The sequence below is a fragment of the Plutella xylostella genome, chromosome 7 (genome assembly GCF_932276165.1).
Source record: "Plutella xylostella chromosome 7, ilPluXylo3.1, whole genome shotgun sequence".
In the NCBI taxonomy this organism is placed as follows: domain Eukaryota; kingdom Metazoa; phylum Arthropoda; class Insecta; order Lepidoptera; family Plutellidae; genus Plutella; species Plutella xylostella.
This window is the reverse complement of record NC_063987.1, coordinates 1160514-1177550: the sequence shown is the minus strand read 5'-3', so window position 1 is coordinate 1177550 and position 17037 is coordinate 1160514. Positions and strand designations below refer to the sequence as shown.

The 17037-nt window shown below is 37.2% G+C and overlaps 2 protein-coding genes across 9 annotated transcripts in view; one reads left to right on the top strand and one right to left on the bottom strand.

The window, feature by feature from the left end:
* The window catches only part of LOC105398759 (MAP7 domain-containing protein 2), a 47659-nt gene extending 40756 nt beyond the window's left edge, over positions 1–6903 (top strand). For all 6 annotated transcript variants that reach the window (XM_048621976.1, XM_048621977.1, XM_048621978.1 and 3 more), the window contains 4 exons: positions 97–306; positions 1101–1247; positions 2658–2771; positions 3381–6903. In XM_048621976.1, the coding sequence (XP_048477933.1) occupies positions 97–306; positions 1101–1247; positions 2658–2771; positions 3381–3641 (732 nt within the window). In that variant the 3' untranslated portion in view covers positions 3642–6903. The remainder of the gene's footprint in view (positions 1–96; positions 307–1100; positions 1248–2657; positions 2772–3380) is intronic.
* Positions 6904–8737: 1834 nt separating this feature from the next.
* Positions 8738–17037, bottom strand: part of LOC105398737 (tachykinins) — a 33231-nt gene continuing 24931 nt past the window's right edge. For 2 of the 3 annotated variants that reach the window (XM_011570973.3, XM_048622197.1), the window contains exons 2-3: positions 10895–11747; positions 8738–8885 (exon numbers count right to left, since the gene is read on the bottom strand). In XM_011570973.3, the coding sequence (XP_011569275.3) occupies positions 8854–8885; positions 10895–11732 (870 nt within the window). In that variant the 5' untranslated portion in view covers positions 11733–11747 and the 3' untranslated portion in view covers positions 8738–8853. Of the gene's footprint in view, positions 8886–10894; positions 11748–12901; positions 12906–17037 lie in introns of all 3 variants that reach the window. The other variant, XM_048622196.1, reaches the window with a different exon arrangement.

The following is a 17037-nucleotide window of genomic DNA, read 5'->3' as shown; positions in this document are numbered from 1 at the left end:
ACTGCGAATTTTCCTTTTTGTCTTCTATCGTTTTTTTAATGCGATACAGATCGCGAAAAATAACATAAGACTCAAATACAAAATTTTACTTTACAGGCTCAACAGCAACTAGAACGCGAGGAAGCCGAGCGCAAAGCTCGAGAAGAGCAGGACAAGCTTATCCGCCTCAAGGAAGAGGAAGAGAAACGGAAAGCTTTAGAAGAGGAGCTCCGGCTGAAGAGAGAAGAGGCGGAGAGAGAGGAGAAGGAGAGAATTGCGAGGAAACAGAGGGTTGAAGCTATTATGGCGAGGACGAGGCTTCGGAAGGTAAGAGCTCCTTGTGGTTATTGTATCCTGGTACTTTTAGTTAGTAAGTGTGGATACAATTATCATTTTACATAGGTTATATAGGTATATTTTAGTAGATTATGGGTTTATAGTAAGACATGCGGAGAGAGGAGCTACGAAAGGTAAGACCTCCTTATTTTTATAATTCCCGGTACTTCTAGTTAATAAGCATTGATAAAATAGACATTATGCATGGGTCACATAGGTAAATCTTGGTAGACTATGAGTTTATAGTAAATAGTGGTAGAGGTAGAGAGAAGAGAAAGAGAGAGAGGAGAAGGAGAGGATTGCGAGGAAACAGCGAGTTGAAGCTATCATGGCGAGGACGAGGCTTCGGAAGGTAAGACCTCTTTACATTGATTATACCCTGGTACTTTTAGTTAGTAATAAGTAGTTATAAATGGGTACATTATGGGATATGGTTATAGTTGTATGGCACAGAGAGAGGCTTCGGAAGGTAAGACCTCTTTGCTTTTATTATTTTCTGGTACTTCTAGTTAGTAAGTACCTACCTATTGATAAAAACGTCGTTTTATGAACGTAAATCTTGGTATATTATGTGTTTATGGTATAGACACACAGCACCAGACGAAAGCATACTACCAGGGTATAATAACCTTCCGAAGTCTGGTGCTCTGTGTGTCTAAGTATGGATTAAAATTTCGTTATTATTAGAATACAACTTGAAACTTACGAGGTCTGGAAGACACCCCGTACAACGTCTATTCCCTATAGTTATTATGTACTAAATTCAACTATAAACAACCCCGCAGGCGGAAGAAGACAAGAAGCAGCAAGAGAGCAAGCCGCCCCAGAGCGACAGTCCCGCCCCTGTAGTCCCGCAGAGCAACGGGAACAAACCCGCTGACAACGGGAACGCAACCACGGCCGATCTGCTGGGCTTGGGTGGAGCTAGTAATGTGAGTGTTGAGTAATATTTCGATTGAAAGAAGCCAAAAATTATGCAATGTATAGTGTTGTGACTAAGAGCGTTTTCACATTATCCGATCCGATATCGGTGTCGGACGCCGACACGATATCGGGGCAAGCAAAATGTATGAAATATGTACCTGTCTTTCATATTGTCCGGCCCGATATCGGATATCAGAGCTGACACCGTTACGCTGGCGGCACCATCGGACGCCCGTGAGCCGCCGGACGATAATGTTTGTATGTGTGCTGTACATGTATCTAAATTGTCTCTGTGTGCGTAGAGCCTGATGCGATTGATAACTAGGTGCGTTTTGTAGCTTGCTAAAAAGAGTATAAAATGCTCCCTCTGAATATCTAGCTTCCACAATGGGATGTATCCAATACTGTCTGTGGACAGATCTTTTTTTGCCTCTCAAATATAATAGATACAGCAAATAAAGTTTTCTATTATAGTCTGCCATGATGACCTGCCCGCACTAAGCTATGGAGCAAATGGCCGTATCGGAACTATTTTGTCGGAGATATGTGAAAATAGCACATGCTGTCGGCTATCGGATGTCGGCTATCGTCGTCCGACACCGATATCGGATCGGATAATGTGAAAACGCTCTAAGGGCCTCCGACTCATTGAGTGGCCTTTAAGGCGGATTCGAGCGTAAATAACAGTAATATAGATATGTAGCTATTATTTATTGGTATTTGCACATAAAAACACGACACAATTTATATGTAATTTGATGCCATATAATATGTCTCCGAAAACAATAGAGTTGTCCGATGATTCGCAATCAAGTCACACATTTGTGTAACATCTTTGACACAAATTTCATAATTTAAATTTTCAATAGACGACCGAATGGCGTAGTGGTTAGTGACCTGACTACTGAGCCGATGGTCCCGGGTTCGATTCCCGGCTGGGGCAGATATTTGTTTAAACACAGATATTTGTTCTCGGGTCTTGGATGTGCCCGTAAAATGGCAATAGGCCCGCCCCCTATTACATTGGGACTAACATAACACTCTGGCGAAAAGTGGGTGCAGCAATGCACCTCTGCCTACCCCGCAAGGGAGTACTGTAGTACAAGGCGTGAGTGCGTGTTTGTTTGTGTTTGTTTGTAAATTTTCAATCCTGCTTTAGAATTAAGGGCCACTTTTACCAAACGCTAAATGTATTTAAAATCGTATTTAAATCAAATTTTAAATCGATTTTGTAGTAACTGACAGACGTTTGACAGGCTACTAAATACGTTTAGCGTTTGGTGAAATTCCACCTAAACCTAGATAATTCATATTTTTGCTTTCTTCTTGCACTTAGCAATATTACATGCACTTTCTTCACTCATAAACTCAACAAATTTCTTCCTTATTAAAATAAATAAATAAACACATGTTTTCAGGGTGACGAGTCTAAGCCGTCTGACGCGACGGACGGCGAGTCTCAGCAGCAAGAGCGGCCGCGCAACAACGGCAACGTCACCGCCGACCTACTGGGCTTGTCCGAACAACATAATGTGAGTACACACAGTGCATAATATGATTATAATTATGGTGGTTTGTAATTGATGTGGACCAAATTCTATGGTGGCTAGATTTAAAATGAAATGCGTATGGGACACACTCGTTGTGTGAGAGTAAGGGTTCTTAGATAGATAGATAAAAGATAGATAGATAAAAACTTTATTTGACATAGACAGTAATACTAATAAAATCAACCACACAAATCACATTTATACATAATTTTTTTTCCTGTCATTGTCAAAAAGGTGTTTACTCAGCTAATGCAGTGCTAATGCTTAGCTTTATGGTAGGCCACTGGCTGATTTCTGATCGCGTCAATTCCGCAATAGGCGACCACCATCGGAAAGGTATAGCGTGCACTAATAGCGTTACTCGGTCTTGGCTCTTAAACTTGTTTCGCGTATGACTTGTTCCTTATAATATATGTCCGACGCACCCTGGGCAGTCAGCGAATGACGCTATTGTGACGGGCCAATCCTTCCTTGATGGATACCCTTGTCTGACTCGTGTTTACACCTAGACAATAAGAAGCAGACTCTTGAAATATTCTGCGTCTCAAACCGGCAACTCCAAACTGTAACGCATTAATTTACTTGTTACAGACAGAGGACAAAATCCAAGAGCAGCCGCCGGCGAAGCAAAACGACAACGCACCGACCAACGTCCCAACCGAGACCAACAACGGTAATGTTGGCCACACGGACCCGGCCAACGTTGGCCACATATCCGCCAACTTCATACAAACAGAACGCCTCAGCGGCGAACAACAGAAACTGGATCCATTCAATGAAGATGACTTCACAACGCATAACGGCCACGGGCAAACCATCAACCATCCGTTGAAGTTGCAAAACGCAATCTAAAGGTCGAAAACAAAGGTTGGAGTTTGAATAACTCGTGGTTCTCATACCGTATATATTGGCTGCGCGTAGAGGTTGAAGAAAGGAGGTTAGATGTGTACAAAATAGACTTTTTGGTTGCGATGTTTTAGGTAGTTGCCGTTTCGATTGGACGCTTGTATTCAAAGTTACAGATTTTTTAACTTGTGACTACGTGAGGTATACCTATTCCATTTTCGGTTAAATATTATATTGCAACATTCAGATTCTAACTGATTTCAAAAGCTTCAAGGAAAGTTAAAAAAATAGCACGAGTGATACCATATCGGAAATGAGCTTCAGAAAAGATTGTAGGGTTTTTTCATAGAAAATGTCAAGTGGGTTAAAAACAAAACGGTGCCTTGGAAGAATAGAGATATTTATTTTAAAAGAACACAGTTTAGTTAACATTTTCGGTGCTATTTTGTTACTAAACTGGTGGGTAAAGTAGGGGAAGTGAGTTAGTGAAAATGCTAGGATATTAGTGAAGGAACGGCCAATATATACGTGTGACAACGGATCTTATCTGCGTGTCTAGATTGATTCTTTATTCGTATCTTTATCGATCAATAAGTTTACAAAATTCAATATGGCATAGAATATTTTATCGATTATCTTCAAGCTAAGAAAAGAAAGGTCGTTAAAATTTACTTATAGTCCGTTGAATGAATTGTGATAGTCGATTGATCGATAACAGAAACGTAAAAGATGTCGCCCATAAGCATAATAAATGTTAAAATAAAATGGCGACTCAGTCTTACAGACAGGCAGACTCGAGCTACCGTAGAAAGATACTAAATTATAATAATAAAATTATTAAATGCATTTATATTGCGAAATCCTTGATTCCACATTCAACATCGGCTTATAAAGTTGCTTAGCGAAAGCAAAATATAAATACTAATGTATCTTAATCACTGCTTAACAAAAATATTTCATGGATATAAAAAAGCAAAAAAAAAAGATATTTTCATACATTAACGTTTTGCCCGCTAAATTGTCCATTCTATGAAATACATACAACCTGTTAAAATTCCATATCGGTGGAAATAACAAATAATTCACCATAAAAATATTAAACTTTAATTTGAAATTTTAGGCAAAGTAACTAAGGCAGTGTTTGGACTATAATCAATAAACTATAGTTAATTATCATAACTAGGATCAGGGACTAATGAAATCGGATCATTTTCACTGAATTATCATAATTATAATAGGTGTTCATGTTTGTGTATTGAGAGGTTGTGTATAAAACGCTGTGTCTAAACAAAAGGCAGTGCGTATTTCACTTTTGTGTAAATTGTATAAGTTTTTATTTATTGTGATGTTTTTTTTAATAATTAAAAGTATATTTTGCCGGATTCAAACACGCATACACATGCCATTAGGAGGGAATACAAAAGTATAGTAATGTTAAGTTATACAATATGGGTCTTTTCCAATCCCAGCTGAGCAAAATGGCCGAACATCAACCGGAGAGCGGGACAGAGATATGGGAAGGAGAACGAGTGAGAATGAAATAGAGTTTATCATAAGATTATTCGCTCACTGGCAACTTTGTCTGTTGAAGTAACCGACGACGCGAAACGTCCATTCTCATCCTAATTTACACTGTAGCAAAGTTGAAAATCATCTGATTTCGCATCTATACGAGAACGTAGGTATATTATAACAAATTCAATAATAATAATGATAAGTTATTTAACAACATGCATAAACAATTTGTATCATAAGTAGTTAGTGTTCAAAAATGTAATTTTTGCAATTGTCTCCCCTTTTTGACTTTTTTTTCTATTTATTGTACTGTATTGCTACAGAGATAAATTTAGCTTTATATAGAATTGCTATCGGTTATTTTCAAAACTTTATATTGCAATTTTTCATAGTCTTTTTTGTGGACGTAAATCGAAAATGTTACTTTCTAAAATAAATGCCATGTAGCATTGATTAATTTGCAACAATGTGTAAAATAAAGTTGTAAGTCCACAGAGGAGTCTATCTATTATATTAAATAATCCATTAAAATATATTTTGTCACATAATCTTCAATTAATAATTTCATGTATACACCTTGTTATAATACTTATAGGTTTCACCTTTATATTGTATTTTATCTTGCCATACATTTCTCTTTTCATAAAAAATATATTTATCAATACCTTTATCTAATACCTACCCCTAATTTTTCAAGTGATTCCCTGATTATGCTATACGAAATATCCTTGGTATTTTCATATGAATTTTGTTACATGCTTATATTATTTTTCAGTGATTCCGTATAAGTATTTAGTTTAGAGATTTGTATGGCAATAGATACAGTAAATTATAAACATTTCCTAATATTTTTAACTATTTCCTAACAAATCATGTAGTCGATAATGTACTGAGAAGGCCTTTTATTATTGGATTATTGCTATTGTAGTTTATTTCTAAAGACTTTAGTTTATATTAGTGTTCAGTATTCCCATGTACTGAAATGCGGTGTGGCAGAATAACTGTAAATATAATATTAAATACTTTTTCTTTAATGTTATAGGTAGTTTATTATCTTATTACATTGATAATAATTAATTGCCGAATGCTTGTTATTTTGATAGATGACACATCTATTTCAATTGTTTTGACTAATTTAAAATCATTTTACTATTTAGATATTTTTCTCACCTTCAGTGTATCCTGTCACATGGCATGTTGCGAGTTATGAATGTGTGCGTAAACATTACGTATGTTTGTTGTCGTGCGTTAGTAGCTGGGCTGGGTGTAAGCCTTATTACCGAGATTTAAACTCCACGTTTCAGTAACACTTTATGATGTTACGTGATTATGTGCGTTTAGACTGAAGTTGTTAATGATTTGAAAAAGAGATCGTTTTATTTTGTGACAATCGAATATAGCATGTTTTTTAGTTTTGTAAACTTTATGCCTGATTTGTGTATTGCATCATAAAACTACAGAGAACAAAATGTTCCATCATCGTTTCACATGAGTACCGAAGGGGCTTTTTTGTAATGCAGTTTTAAATATTTCGACAAACTTCAGTCCACCACAGCACACCTAAAATCAAGGTAAATAAGGCTATGTCCATTGTAAGAAGCAGTTGTTAGCTATCATATATATAGCAATGTATGTATTGTATCTATATGTATATCTCTTGAGACAGGCTTCTATGTATGTTCTATTCTATACTACGTTAGTGGTCGATGGATTTATAAGGAGAAAGTTTTAATAAAAAATATCATGAAATTTACTTTGCGTGTTTTTATTTCAATTTGAGATAATGTAGGATATACTATAATTAAACAATATATTGTGTACAGTGAGATGCACTTTACGGCCGTAATGCGTCAAGCTGCGTATCTGATTGCTTCTTTGCTTCTTCATAGTAAAAAATGACGTGGCCATCACAGTTTCTGTAAAGCAGGTTTTTTTACCGAATTACAAAAGTCGTACTTTTGTCAAAAGTTTCGGCTTAGTACCTACCCTTTTTACAACACCCTGTATAGAGATGGCTCGCCTCTGTAGCAGGTCTAGCAGCACACTACATTTTTTTTATTTGAGTATTCAAGGAACAAATGGGTCACGCCAGATGTGCTGCGTGGGGCATGTCGTTCAACGGAGCGTCATCGCAGTCGACGCAACGCACACACAACGCTCTACATAGAGAAAACAAGGAAGACACTTACCGTTCCTTTCCAGACTGGTTAAAATGTAAAAGGACCTATGTAGGTGTACAAAATGCTTACCGACCTACCTACATAATACATACTATGACTACCTACTTCAAGTGCTACGAAGTCTACCGTTCCACAACCGACAATGCAGCGTGGCTCGCCTATCTAACATAATATGTCAGATGCATACTAGTTAAGTCAGGTTTAGACAAGAAAGTGGATTGTTTATTATTATTGTGCGGTGGTGGTAACCCCACGGGCACGGGTTTCCCTACCTACTTAGGTTTGTCAATTGAATTCATTAATTCTTACCTTCCATTCCAACCAATAAAATGGGCTCGTAATCTCAAACTGGAAGCTAAAACTTAATTAGTTATTTATTAACTACCTTAAACTTTTAACATTTCCATAAAGCCATTTCAAGAACTTGTAAAATAACAATTTAAATTGACCTAACTCCATTTATAATTGACTTAGTAGATCGTGATTATGAATTTGAATATAGAATTGATTGAGCATTAATAGGAAATACGTGCTTTTATTACTTGGATAGCGATTATGGCTTGTTCGACTTATGGACCTTAGGAAACTTAAGTTTTGTTGTATAGGCATAGGTATTATTTTTAAATTATGCAGGTATAATCCATTTTATTTCAATACCAACGTACCTAGGTACCTACTATAAATACGAAATTTATTGGTTTTTTATCGTATTACCTACCTATGGCCTACGTACCTATATTACCTACATACAGCTCGTCCTCCCTATAACTACTGACTTAATTAAAAATGACACCCTGTATAGTTATGCCCATTATTTATTTGTAGATAAGTAAGTACTTATAAGTAATAATGAAATAACAGTGAATCGGTAACTGCATTTATTTGATAAAGATTTTTACATATTTTACATTTTGCCCAGCCTTTACAAAATGTACCTACATTGTTTGACCTAGTAAGGACTAATTCGTTTAAAATACATTTTATCTATATAATATTCTCTAAACAACAAAATATATAATATTCCCTTAATATTAAAATTTCCATTAAGTATACTTATGCACCTACTTACTATATTAACATAACTTTATATTCAGTAGCGGATTGCGCGAAAAATATACAATTCAGATCCAACGAAAACATATCTTTAAGTTATTTTTTTTGTAACTACAAACAACATCTTATTATGATTTCTACGTAGGTTACATAATATAAGCAATACTTAAATAAATAAGTACTTACCTATATCGTAATAAGTTAATAGAGATAATTTGTTAAATAAATTTATTAAGTATAGAATTTTGATATTTTTGTTACTGACTAGGTAATATAATATTTATACCGAAATTTCTGTCGAATATATACGTTTCATTTAAAATTTGAAATAATGATTCTGGCAACTACCTACATAATAGGATATGTCCTCTGAAAATAAGCTATTGGGGTCCCTATAACTGTTTCAGGCAAGTGGATAAAGACATACAAAATTATCTAGATATTTTTGGAAAACGTTGATGCTGTAGAAATTAATTGGTGTAGTCCACTTCAAGGCTCGAATCTGAAAAGTAAATAAGATATAATTATTATTTAGGTCTGCATAGGCAACATTACTGAAAAGGTCCAAAGGTTGTTGTGTGAAAGAGTTAAATATGCACACTCACTAACTTTCTCTATACTTAGTTATATTAATAATAATAAGCTTGTGGCGAGCTGTTGGGCATTAGCGACCCCACCCACCCGATGCCGGGGAGAACCCCTGTTCCTCATCTCTGGCTTGCCTTTATTGGTTGTCCAGAGTGAACACTGACGAGGAACAGGATCTCCCACCTCTTGCTTGCCTTCATTGGCTGGCTTGAGTGGTGTACCGCTAGAGCAGCAATGCTCGAGGAAGGATGTATTACCCAGTAAGGTGCTTGTAGGGATCTTGACCGATCACGCGATTGTCCTGAGAGCCGTGGAATACCTCTCCTTCCTTAGCACCTCATGCCATGTTGCCCCCTTGTTGCTACGTCACTGTAATGTGCTAGCGACTATTTTGGGGGGCCCATTTAATGTGTGTGCGAGTCACCTCCTGCCTTTTTATCCGTGTGTGAAACATAGGTCAGGCAGGGGCCATAGTCCTTCCATAGTCCCAGTTACCCAGTCCATTTAGCACCCCACTCCATAGCCCTGTATTCGTTTTCTCCATATTCTACAATAGTCCTGCACTAACCGGGGGTTTTCCTTGGGTTTACTTCCATAGTTTACACAGGGAAAATCGTCGGTTGGTGTCACATTTCATATAGATTAATGTTGTCAAACGGGCCTCTACGTGTTGGCTTCGGCCCCATGCACGCCTTCCAAATGCCCGGGACCCCATGGTCCCGTGATGGTAACGACACAACATAATAATAATAATACAATCTTTATTTGCATATCCTAAAAAATTTACAATTTGACATAGTGTACAAATGGCGATCTTATTGCTAAGAGCGATCTCTTCCAGGCAACCTTATTACCAGGCCACGATGCCATAACACATACTCAGACACTTAAGTACTTTACACAGTTTTTATAAAGACTTATAGCGCTCCTATCTTTCTTCGTTGTCGGGCTTTAAAGTAGGTACATATTTCGTTAGTTTGTACAGTGTAGTGGCAGTGGGGAGGAAAGGTCACTCTTTCATCTAACTGACCGAAACCCTCTTTCAGGCAACATAAGTATTTTCTTAGGTTCACCTACTAAGTTATCCTACTTGCATATATAGTTAGTTGGAAATTTAAGGTGTAGTTAAAAGGGCATTTTAATCTGATAACCCTTCTTTTATGGTTGCGAGATAAAAAAAAGTGAGAAATATTTATTCTTGTCATTAGTTTTTCTTAATTGGTCTACCTATGACTATAACCTCAGAACTCGTTATTTAATCACTGTTTGACTACGTTAATTTTTACATCAAACAATGAAACGAAAGCGTAGAAGCCTCCAATAATAACAAGATATAAAATGGCCCTTATCGCCCATTAAACAAAGAATTGGGCACGTAAATTACTCCCTTCATGATATTCTATCGTTAAAGTTTCCTGAAAAGGTGCTTGGAATAAACGGTGTCCCGTCAAAAGTTATTTCAGTGCGGCCAAAGACGAAGGTTTCATTTTCGTAGATCGACAGTACGGTAGGTGTCCAATCATTTCTGTGTAAGTATTTCTAGCGGTGAGGGGGAAAATTGTCTACTGTTTTTATTTTCCACCGACCTGTGTAAAAGCTTTTATGTGTATCTAGTTGTTAACTAAGCAAACCTTTCTGGGAAGCAGTTAATGCCACAACTTACGATAGGGTTATTTTTAAAATTTTCATGAATATTTATAGTTTATTTAGATTGGTTGATTGTCTATCGACCTATGTACCTCCATCAGTTTCTAGTCAGTAGGTACCTAATATCTACGACCTTGGATTTAATCCACAGATTTCTACACCAAGACACTTTACCAGCGGTTACCAACCTTTTGAAACTCACTAGACGTTAGGCGTTATTACCTAACTTATGCGCTATTAATCATTAATTACATTAAATATTTAATATCAACATACCATCAGTCCACTTCTTGCCACGCATTCCGAAGAATCCGTTCATTTGAGCCCTCCGTTTGGCCCAGGGCCCGTCCGGCAAAAACTTGACCTTTGCATCGCTGTTCTTAAGGTCCTTTTTGCCGCGCACGCCAATGAATTTTCCCCTGAAACTGACATCAAATGGCCTTTTTGTCTGGATGGACTTTTTGCCCCGCACTCCGTAGAACTGGTGGAACCGCGCCGCTCGCTTGTCTACGTCATTGGGCATCTCTTCTGATCCTGAGTCAGGGTCGGTGACCTCCCTCGTCTGGTTCGAGTCACTAGGATCCTGGTTGGAAACGTTGGCACCCCCTGTATCCTCCTCCTTAAGCTGTCGAAGGTAATTGTCTAAGAAATGATCGAGTAATGGAAACGCTGGTTCTCTCTGTAAATCTTCGTTGACGGAGTAGTCTATCTGGCCGATCAAGGACGCTTGCTTTGGAAAGTACTCGTAGCTTTGCTGGTTATATCCAAAGTCAGACTCTTTCTTTCCTCTCATCCCCACAAACCCCATAGGCGCGCGCTTGTACTCCGGATAATTAAAATCTGCCACGTCATCTTTCTTTCCTCGCATTCCGACGAAGCCCATTGGTGCTCGTTTGTACAGTTCCGCCATGAGATCCTGGTAGGTCCGCTTCCCTTTGACTCCGACGAAGAACTGTGGTTTTCGTTTGAAGAAGTGTTCGGTCTCCGCGCTGTAGTACTTCTTCCCGCGCATGCCGAGGAAGCCCGAGGGGGCTCGCTTGGCCGCCTCCTGCGCGCCGGACAGCGCCAGCTGCAGGCTCAGCATCAACAGACAGGTCTTCAGAGTCAAGCCCATTGCAGCGCGCTGGATCTGCGGTGAGGGAGAAATACATTTGTCAGTGAATTTTCAAAATAAAATAGTGTTGGGCGGAATGAGCCAGAATGTTCTCGGAGTTTACAGTTGGATAATTGAATTAACAAATATTTATCTGGTAATGTACTTAATTATTTCATGTAAAACATAATCGTAGGTATTGAATAGAATATATGAAAAGAGAAAGCAAGAACTAGAATGGAATTAAGGAAATATAAAAATGCTGAAAATTCACATCACTTTGGTTGCTACAATTTCCGTAATGCTTGCGTATTTAGTACTTATTAACAAAGCCGTAACTTTCAATTTACAATCCACAGAAAACCCCGTTTTCATATCTAGCTAACTCCTGATTTCATATCTCCTGACCAAAGATAATGTAGACTTAGTAAGCAATACGACCTCATGAAAGTATACGTCCCGGTAATAAACTTGGGCTACGAAAGAATGGCTTAAATAAGTTATATCGTAAGAATACTTGTGACAGTAAACGCTGGCATAACTTGTAAGGTTGTTACTGTTAGCCGAAGCTATTTGTTTTGATTTTATTAAATTGTAATTTGTATCTAGTAGGTACTTTGCCTAATAAAGTTGGCCTCCTCCTAGACGGACAACCACTTACTAACGGCAAAGCGGGGTAAAAGTAAGTACTTAACTCAAAATGATAAAAAACTACCGAGATAAACAAGATGGGAGTATTTTCCTAAAAACTAAGCTGAATAAAATAAACTAGACTATGTTTGGAATCCGGTACATAATTTCTAGACCGGCACAAGCCTAGTGTCTCATCACTAGCACTATCCCTAAGGGAGCGCACGTATTGTCTCCATTCTCTGGACTAAAGAGTTTAGCCTAACGAATATGCCTCCAGGCTCAACCCGGCCTATTGTCTCAACATGCGACTCGAAACATTACGCTGCTCGTAAATTAGCCTTACTTTACTTACTACTCATGAATAGACAATATTTATTTAAAGGAGTGATATTATAATATCTTCAGACACTTGAATTCGAGATAATCTTTGCACGACTTAATATTCAGGCACAACTGTAAGGATTTTCAGTAGGTACGTTATGTCTTCCTTGAGCTGTATAATTTACTAACTTTATTCTGTTTACAGTTCTCTTTTTGTGACAACACCCTGTATACAGCGATTGCGGCTGTAGGCCCGTATATCTCTGGCCTGTGCCTACATACAGTATGTAACGAAACCGCAATTTCTGCCCGTAAGTGCAGTTTCCACGAAATCTGTTTATAGACTAGATATGCCATTAGTCTAGATAATACGGTTGTCCTAGGTCCTAATTCTGCTAAACCAATGTGGGTCGGTGGTATGTCTTACGAATGTATGTGAGGAAAGTGTATTTTAGGGTTATACACTCACGGGCAATGAAAACTCCACTCACAAAATGACAACACAATAAGACTCAAATTTTATCAAACATTTAACTATTTGTTCTTACAAAATCTTACCGTATTTAGATGTGCTAAATCTAGGTATGCAGGTTTCCTCACGATGTTTTCCTTCACCGTAAGAGCGATGGTATACATTGTACTTAAGTTAAAAGAACTCATTGGTACATGTCAGCGCCAGGATTCGAACCCGCATCTCTTGTGTGAGAAGCGGGCGCTTACCCGACTGAGCTACCATCGCTCCCACCACGCAGAAGGCGTTATTAAGCTAGCCTTTTCTGTTAAGGAGAAATTTGGAGATTTTCAAAGTGGAACCTTTTCATTGCCCGTGAGTGTAATAATAATGAGCCTTTTAAATATGTTAGTATTTATTTAAATACCTACTTAAACAAATACATTATTTATTATACCAGAAAAAACTAAAAATAAATAAAATACAGTGCGCACTATGTTTTGTAATATAAAAAGCTAAATTATAAAATAGCCGGGAGGTAAGTTAAAAACACGCTACCACGCGAAAAAGCATATTCCACAAACAATAGCTGATATTAGCGCTAACCTGGCATGTTTGTACACAAAAGATTAAAAAAAAACTGTGAAAAAATCGCCACTTATGTTGGAGCCAAGGTAAAGACCGCTTCTGTCCTTTTCTAGCATATTAGTTCAGGTGCATGTGTCTCTTACTCTTTTTCCCGCCTGGAGGTATAAGGAGGGACGTATGAGGATGCTCGAAAGCATCGTTAAAACAAACGTAGTGTTAGAAGGAATTATTCACAACAGCTTTGTGGCCGCACTCTTATCTCGAGGAATAACACAGAATAGAAGAAAGTTGTCTATGACATGTCTTGTCTATGGACTGAGCGTTTTCTGACGTTTCCGGCACTTGATTCGCGAGCATGAGTTACGCATGGTTCATTAAAAACTAATCCTATTGAATACCATAAATAAAAGTAATGTGAGTTAATATTTCTATCTTTATTAGTAGGTACTATCAGGGCATCGGCCGGTAGCTTACCTTGATATTACTAAAGCTATAAAAAACATAACTTCTGACAAAAAAAACGGCCGAACCAACTTTTAGAGCCTTCTTTCTAATACCTAGGACCGAAATTCGAAAAAAACGTTATGTTTTCCGCACGGGTTTTGATATTGAAATCGGGAAGGCATGAATTTCCCCGATGATACGTGACATATTCTTTCTCACTCGCTCTTTTAGAAGCATTGGTTCTAGTCGTTGTTAGAAATTGTTTGTTGATTTCATCAAGCTTAAAGTTAAACTTTAAAATGAGATTTAGAAATCAGATTTTAACTTAGGTCTTAGGAAAAAAGTGATTTCAGATTGTATTAGTGAGTTCTAGTTCTAAAGTGTATAGTGAGTTATCAACTAGAAATTTCATGAAACGTAGAATGTTGGTAAATTCTGGGGATGATCATCATCATCGTTCAAAAAATAAAACTTATAACAGCCAGGTATAACGTCTACATTTTATTGCTTATAAAAACTAACTTTTCAACTAAAAAGTATACACTAATGTCTGTGCCGTTCACACTCGATGCATTCCACTGAAACCGGAAGTAGTGATCAAATTTGTAGCGGAATTTCCTCCATATCCGGTCGTAGATTGCGATTTCAACAGAAACGTTTCATATAGAGGTGAAATGTTAAAAAAAAATATATAAATCTTATTTCAAAAATAGAAAATGCCCTCAGAACGGCAAGTGCTACGGGCTACGAATGAGCTACGGGCTACGGCGTAGCTCGTAGCACGTAGTATAACCGCTAGCCAATATTATTATACATAATAATATTTTGATCGATCTCAACTAATAAAATAGCTATAAAATACTGTTTAGTAGCTACTATACTCCAGACAACCAGACAACAACAAAAATATCACCCCGTTTTACCTTATCCAGCTTATTTTATCGGCTACTTAAATATGAATTGGCCAGCTAGTTCTGTTTTAATTGTGGAATAACACGTCCATTTTGATTGCGTATAACGCTGTTAAACGCGCATTCGCTGTGTTGTTGATGTTAATTAAAGCAAACACGGCGGTCACGGGCGACCAATGATTTTTGTACGTTATTGGGTGATTGTTTTGTGAAATTGTTGCTAAATAGCGATTTTGATGCTAAAATAGTGTCGCCCATTTCTCGGTGTAGAATGCATTCAGGGTACATCATAATATGTTATATGTACCTAGTGCATGTTTCCGTAAGGGCCTATGATTATTCCTATCACGTTTTACTTACATGGTCTACTATATTTTATTGCAAACCATAGTAATCTTTTTAAAAAAAGGTGAAAGTTTTAGGTGTGTAATAATGTATGTTGGTTACTGTCTCATGAAAAAAAAACTGGTGAACTAGTGGACTTAGATGAAACTTTACAGTAACATTGCTTTATATTTATCAAAATAGTATACTGAGGGCTGATTTTTCAATGATCACATCAAAGTTTTCTATTGAAAAATAGCAATAGCTTTTTATGCCCGAATTCCCACGGAAGTAAAAAAAAACAGTTATCCGTCAAACGATTCTTTACTAAGTACGTTACTACTTTTTTTTACTGTATTTTGTACGCATTTGGCATAAACGGTTTGGAGACCTCTATGTATGTAGTATAACAGTATAACCGTACATTGCACTTTGCGGGGTTACTCTTTATGACGAAAAACTATGTTTCGGAGCCCTGCTTCGCAAGTCACGATTCTCTCACGTTGTATTTTGTTGTTGGTAGAGATTGCTATAAGCAATAAGGCCACCTTTTTGTACTGTTCTTATTTTAACTTTTATTTTGTATTGTTTTTGTTTTTTTTTGGTGCAAATAAAGAGGATTGTATTGTATTGTATTGTAAACGTGCCGTATGCACGACAGGTCTCGTTCGTTAGTTTTTCGTCAGTATAGAGTAACCCTCTCGGTGCGGGGTCCATTATCGCGCGGCGCCGTGACATATTGTATTCAGATCGGTGTCTGCCGGAGAACCGACTGTCGTGCTAATAGTCTCTTCACTCTGCAGCGAACTACCTGGGCAAATAAGAGTGAGGAAGGCTGAGGATAGAGGCCTCAGGTTGTGGTAGAGATGGTCTCTGTGATAGCGAACATAAAAACTTCACATTCACCAGTAGTTTGATTATTTCTTTCTTGTGGGATGTATAGTAAATGTATTATACACTTACGGGCAATGAAATAGTTCCACTCACAAAATGCCAACACCAAACGATCCAAATTTTTTCAAACATTTAATTAAAAAAAATTACACAATATTATCGTATTTTGTTAGTAATATCCTGATGCTCTGTTAAATGTACTTCAATGATGCAGAAGGCATGATTAAGCTAGCCTTTTCCGTTAAAGAGTAATTTGGTGTTTTTCTCAGTGGAACTAGTGGAGCTAAGATATATACCATATCTTAGCTCTTCTTTTTACAATTTGTAAACAAAGTAGTTAGCATCTGTTGTCGAACTAGGTAAAACCAGTAAAGGTATTTCAGCTCAAAGCTTGCTCGATGACTGTGCGTTTATACTTATGTATGAACCAGTTAATTCTGTTATATACTTGAAACAAAAGCATAATTTCCATATAGGTACATATCTGCCTACAGTTATTGTTAAAGCGTGTTCTTGCCAAAATGTTTTCTTTATAAGAACTTTGAAATAAAATCCAGATATTTTCCAAGATTCTCAGAACAAACATATCCATATTGGGAGCGCCGCGGCGTGAAGGAAAACATTCTGAAGAATATTATTATTTTGCAACTCCAAGTAGAAATGTTTGATTGAAGATTCCAAAGCAAACTAAAGTAAATACTTCTTAATTAAAAGTTTTACTTAGAATCTATTAGTTTCTTAATACTCTTAAACCTGAAAA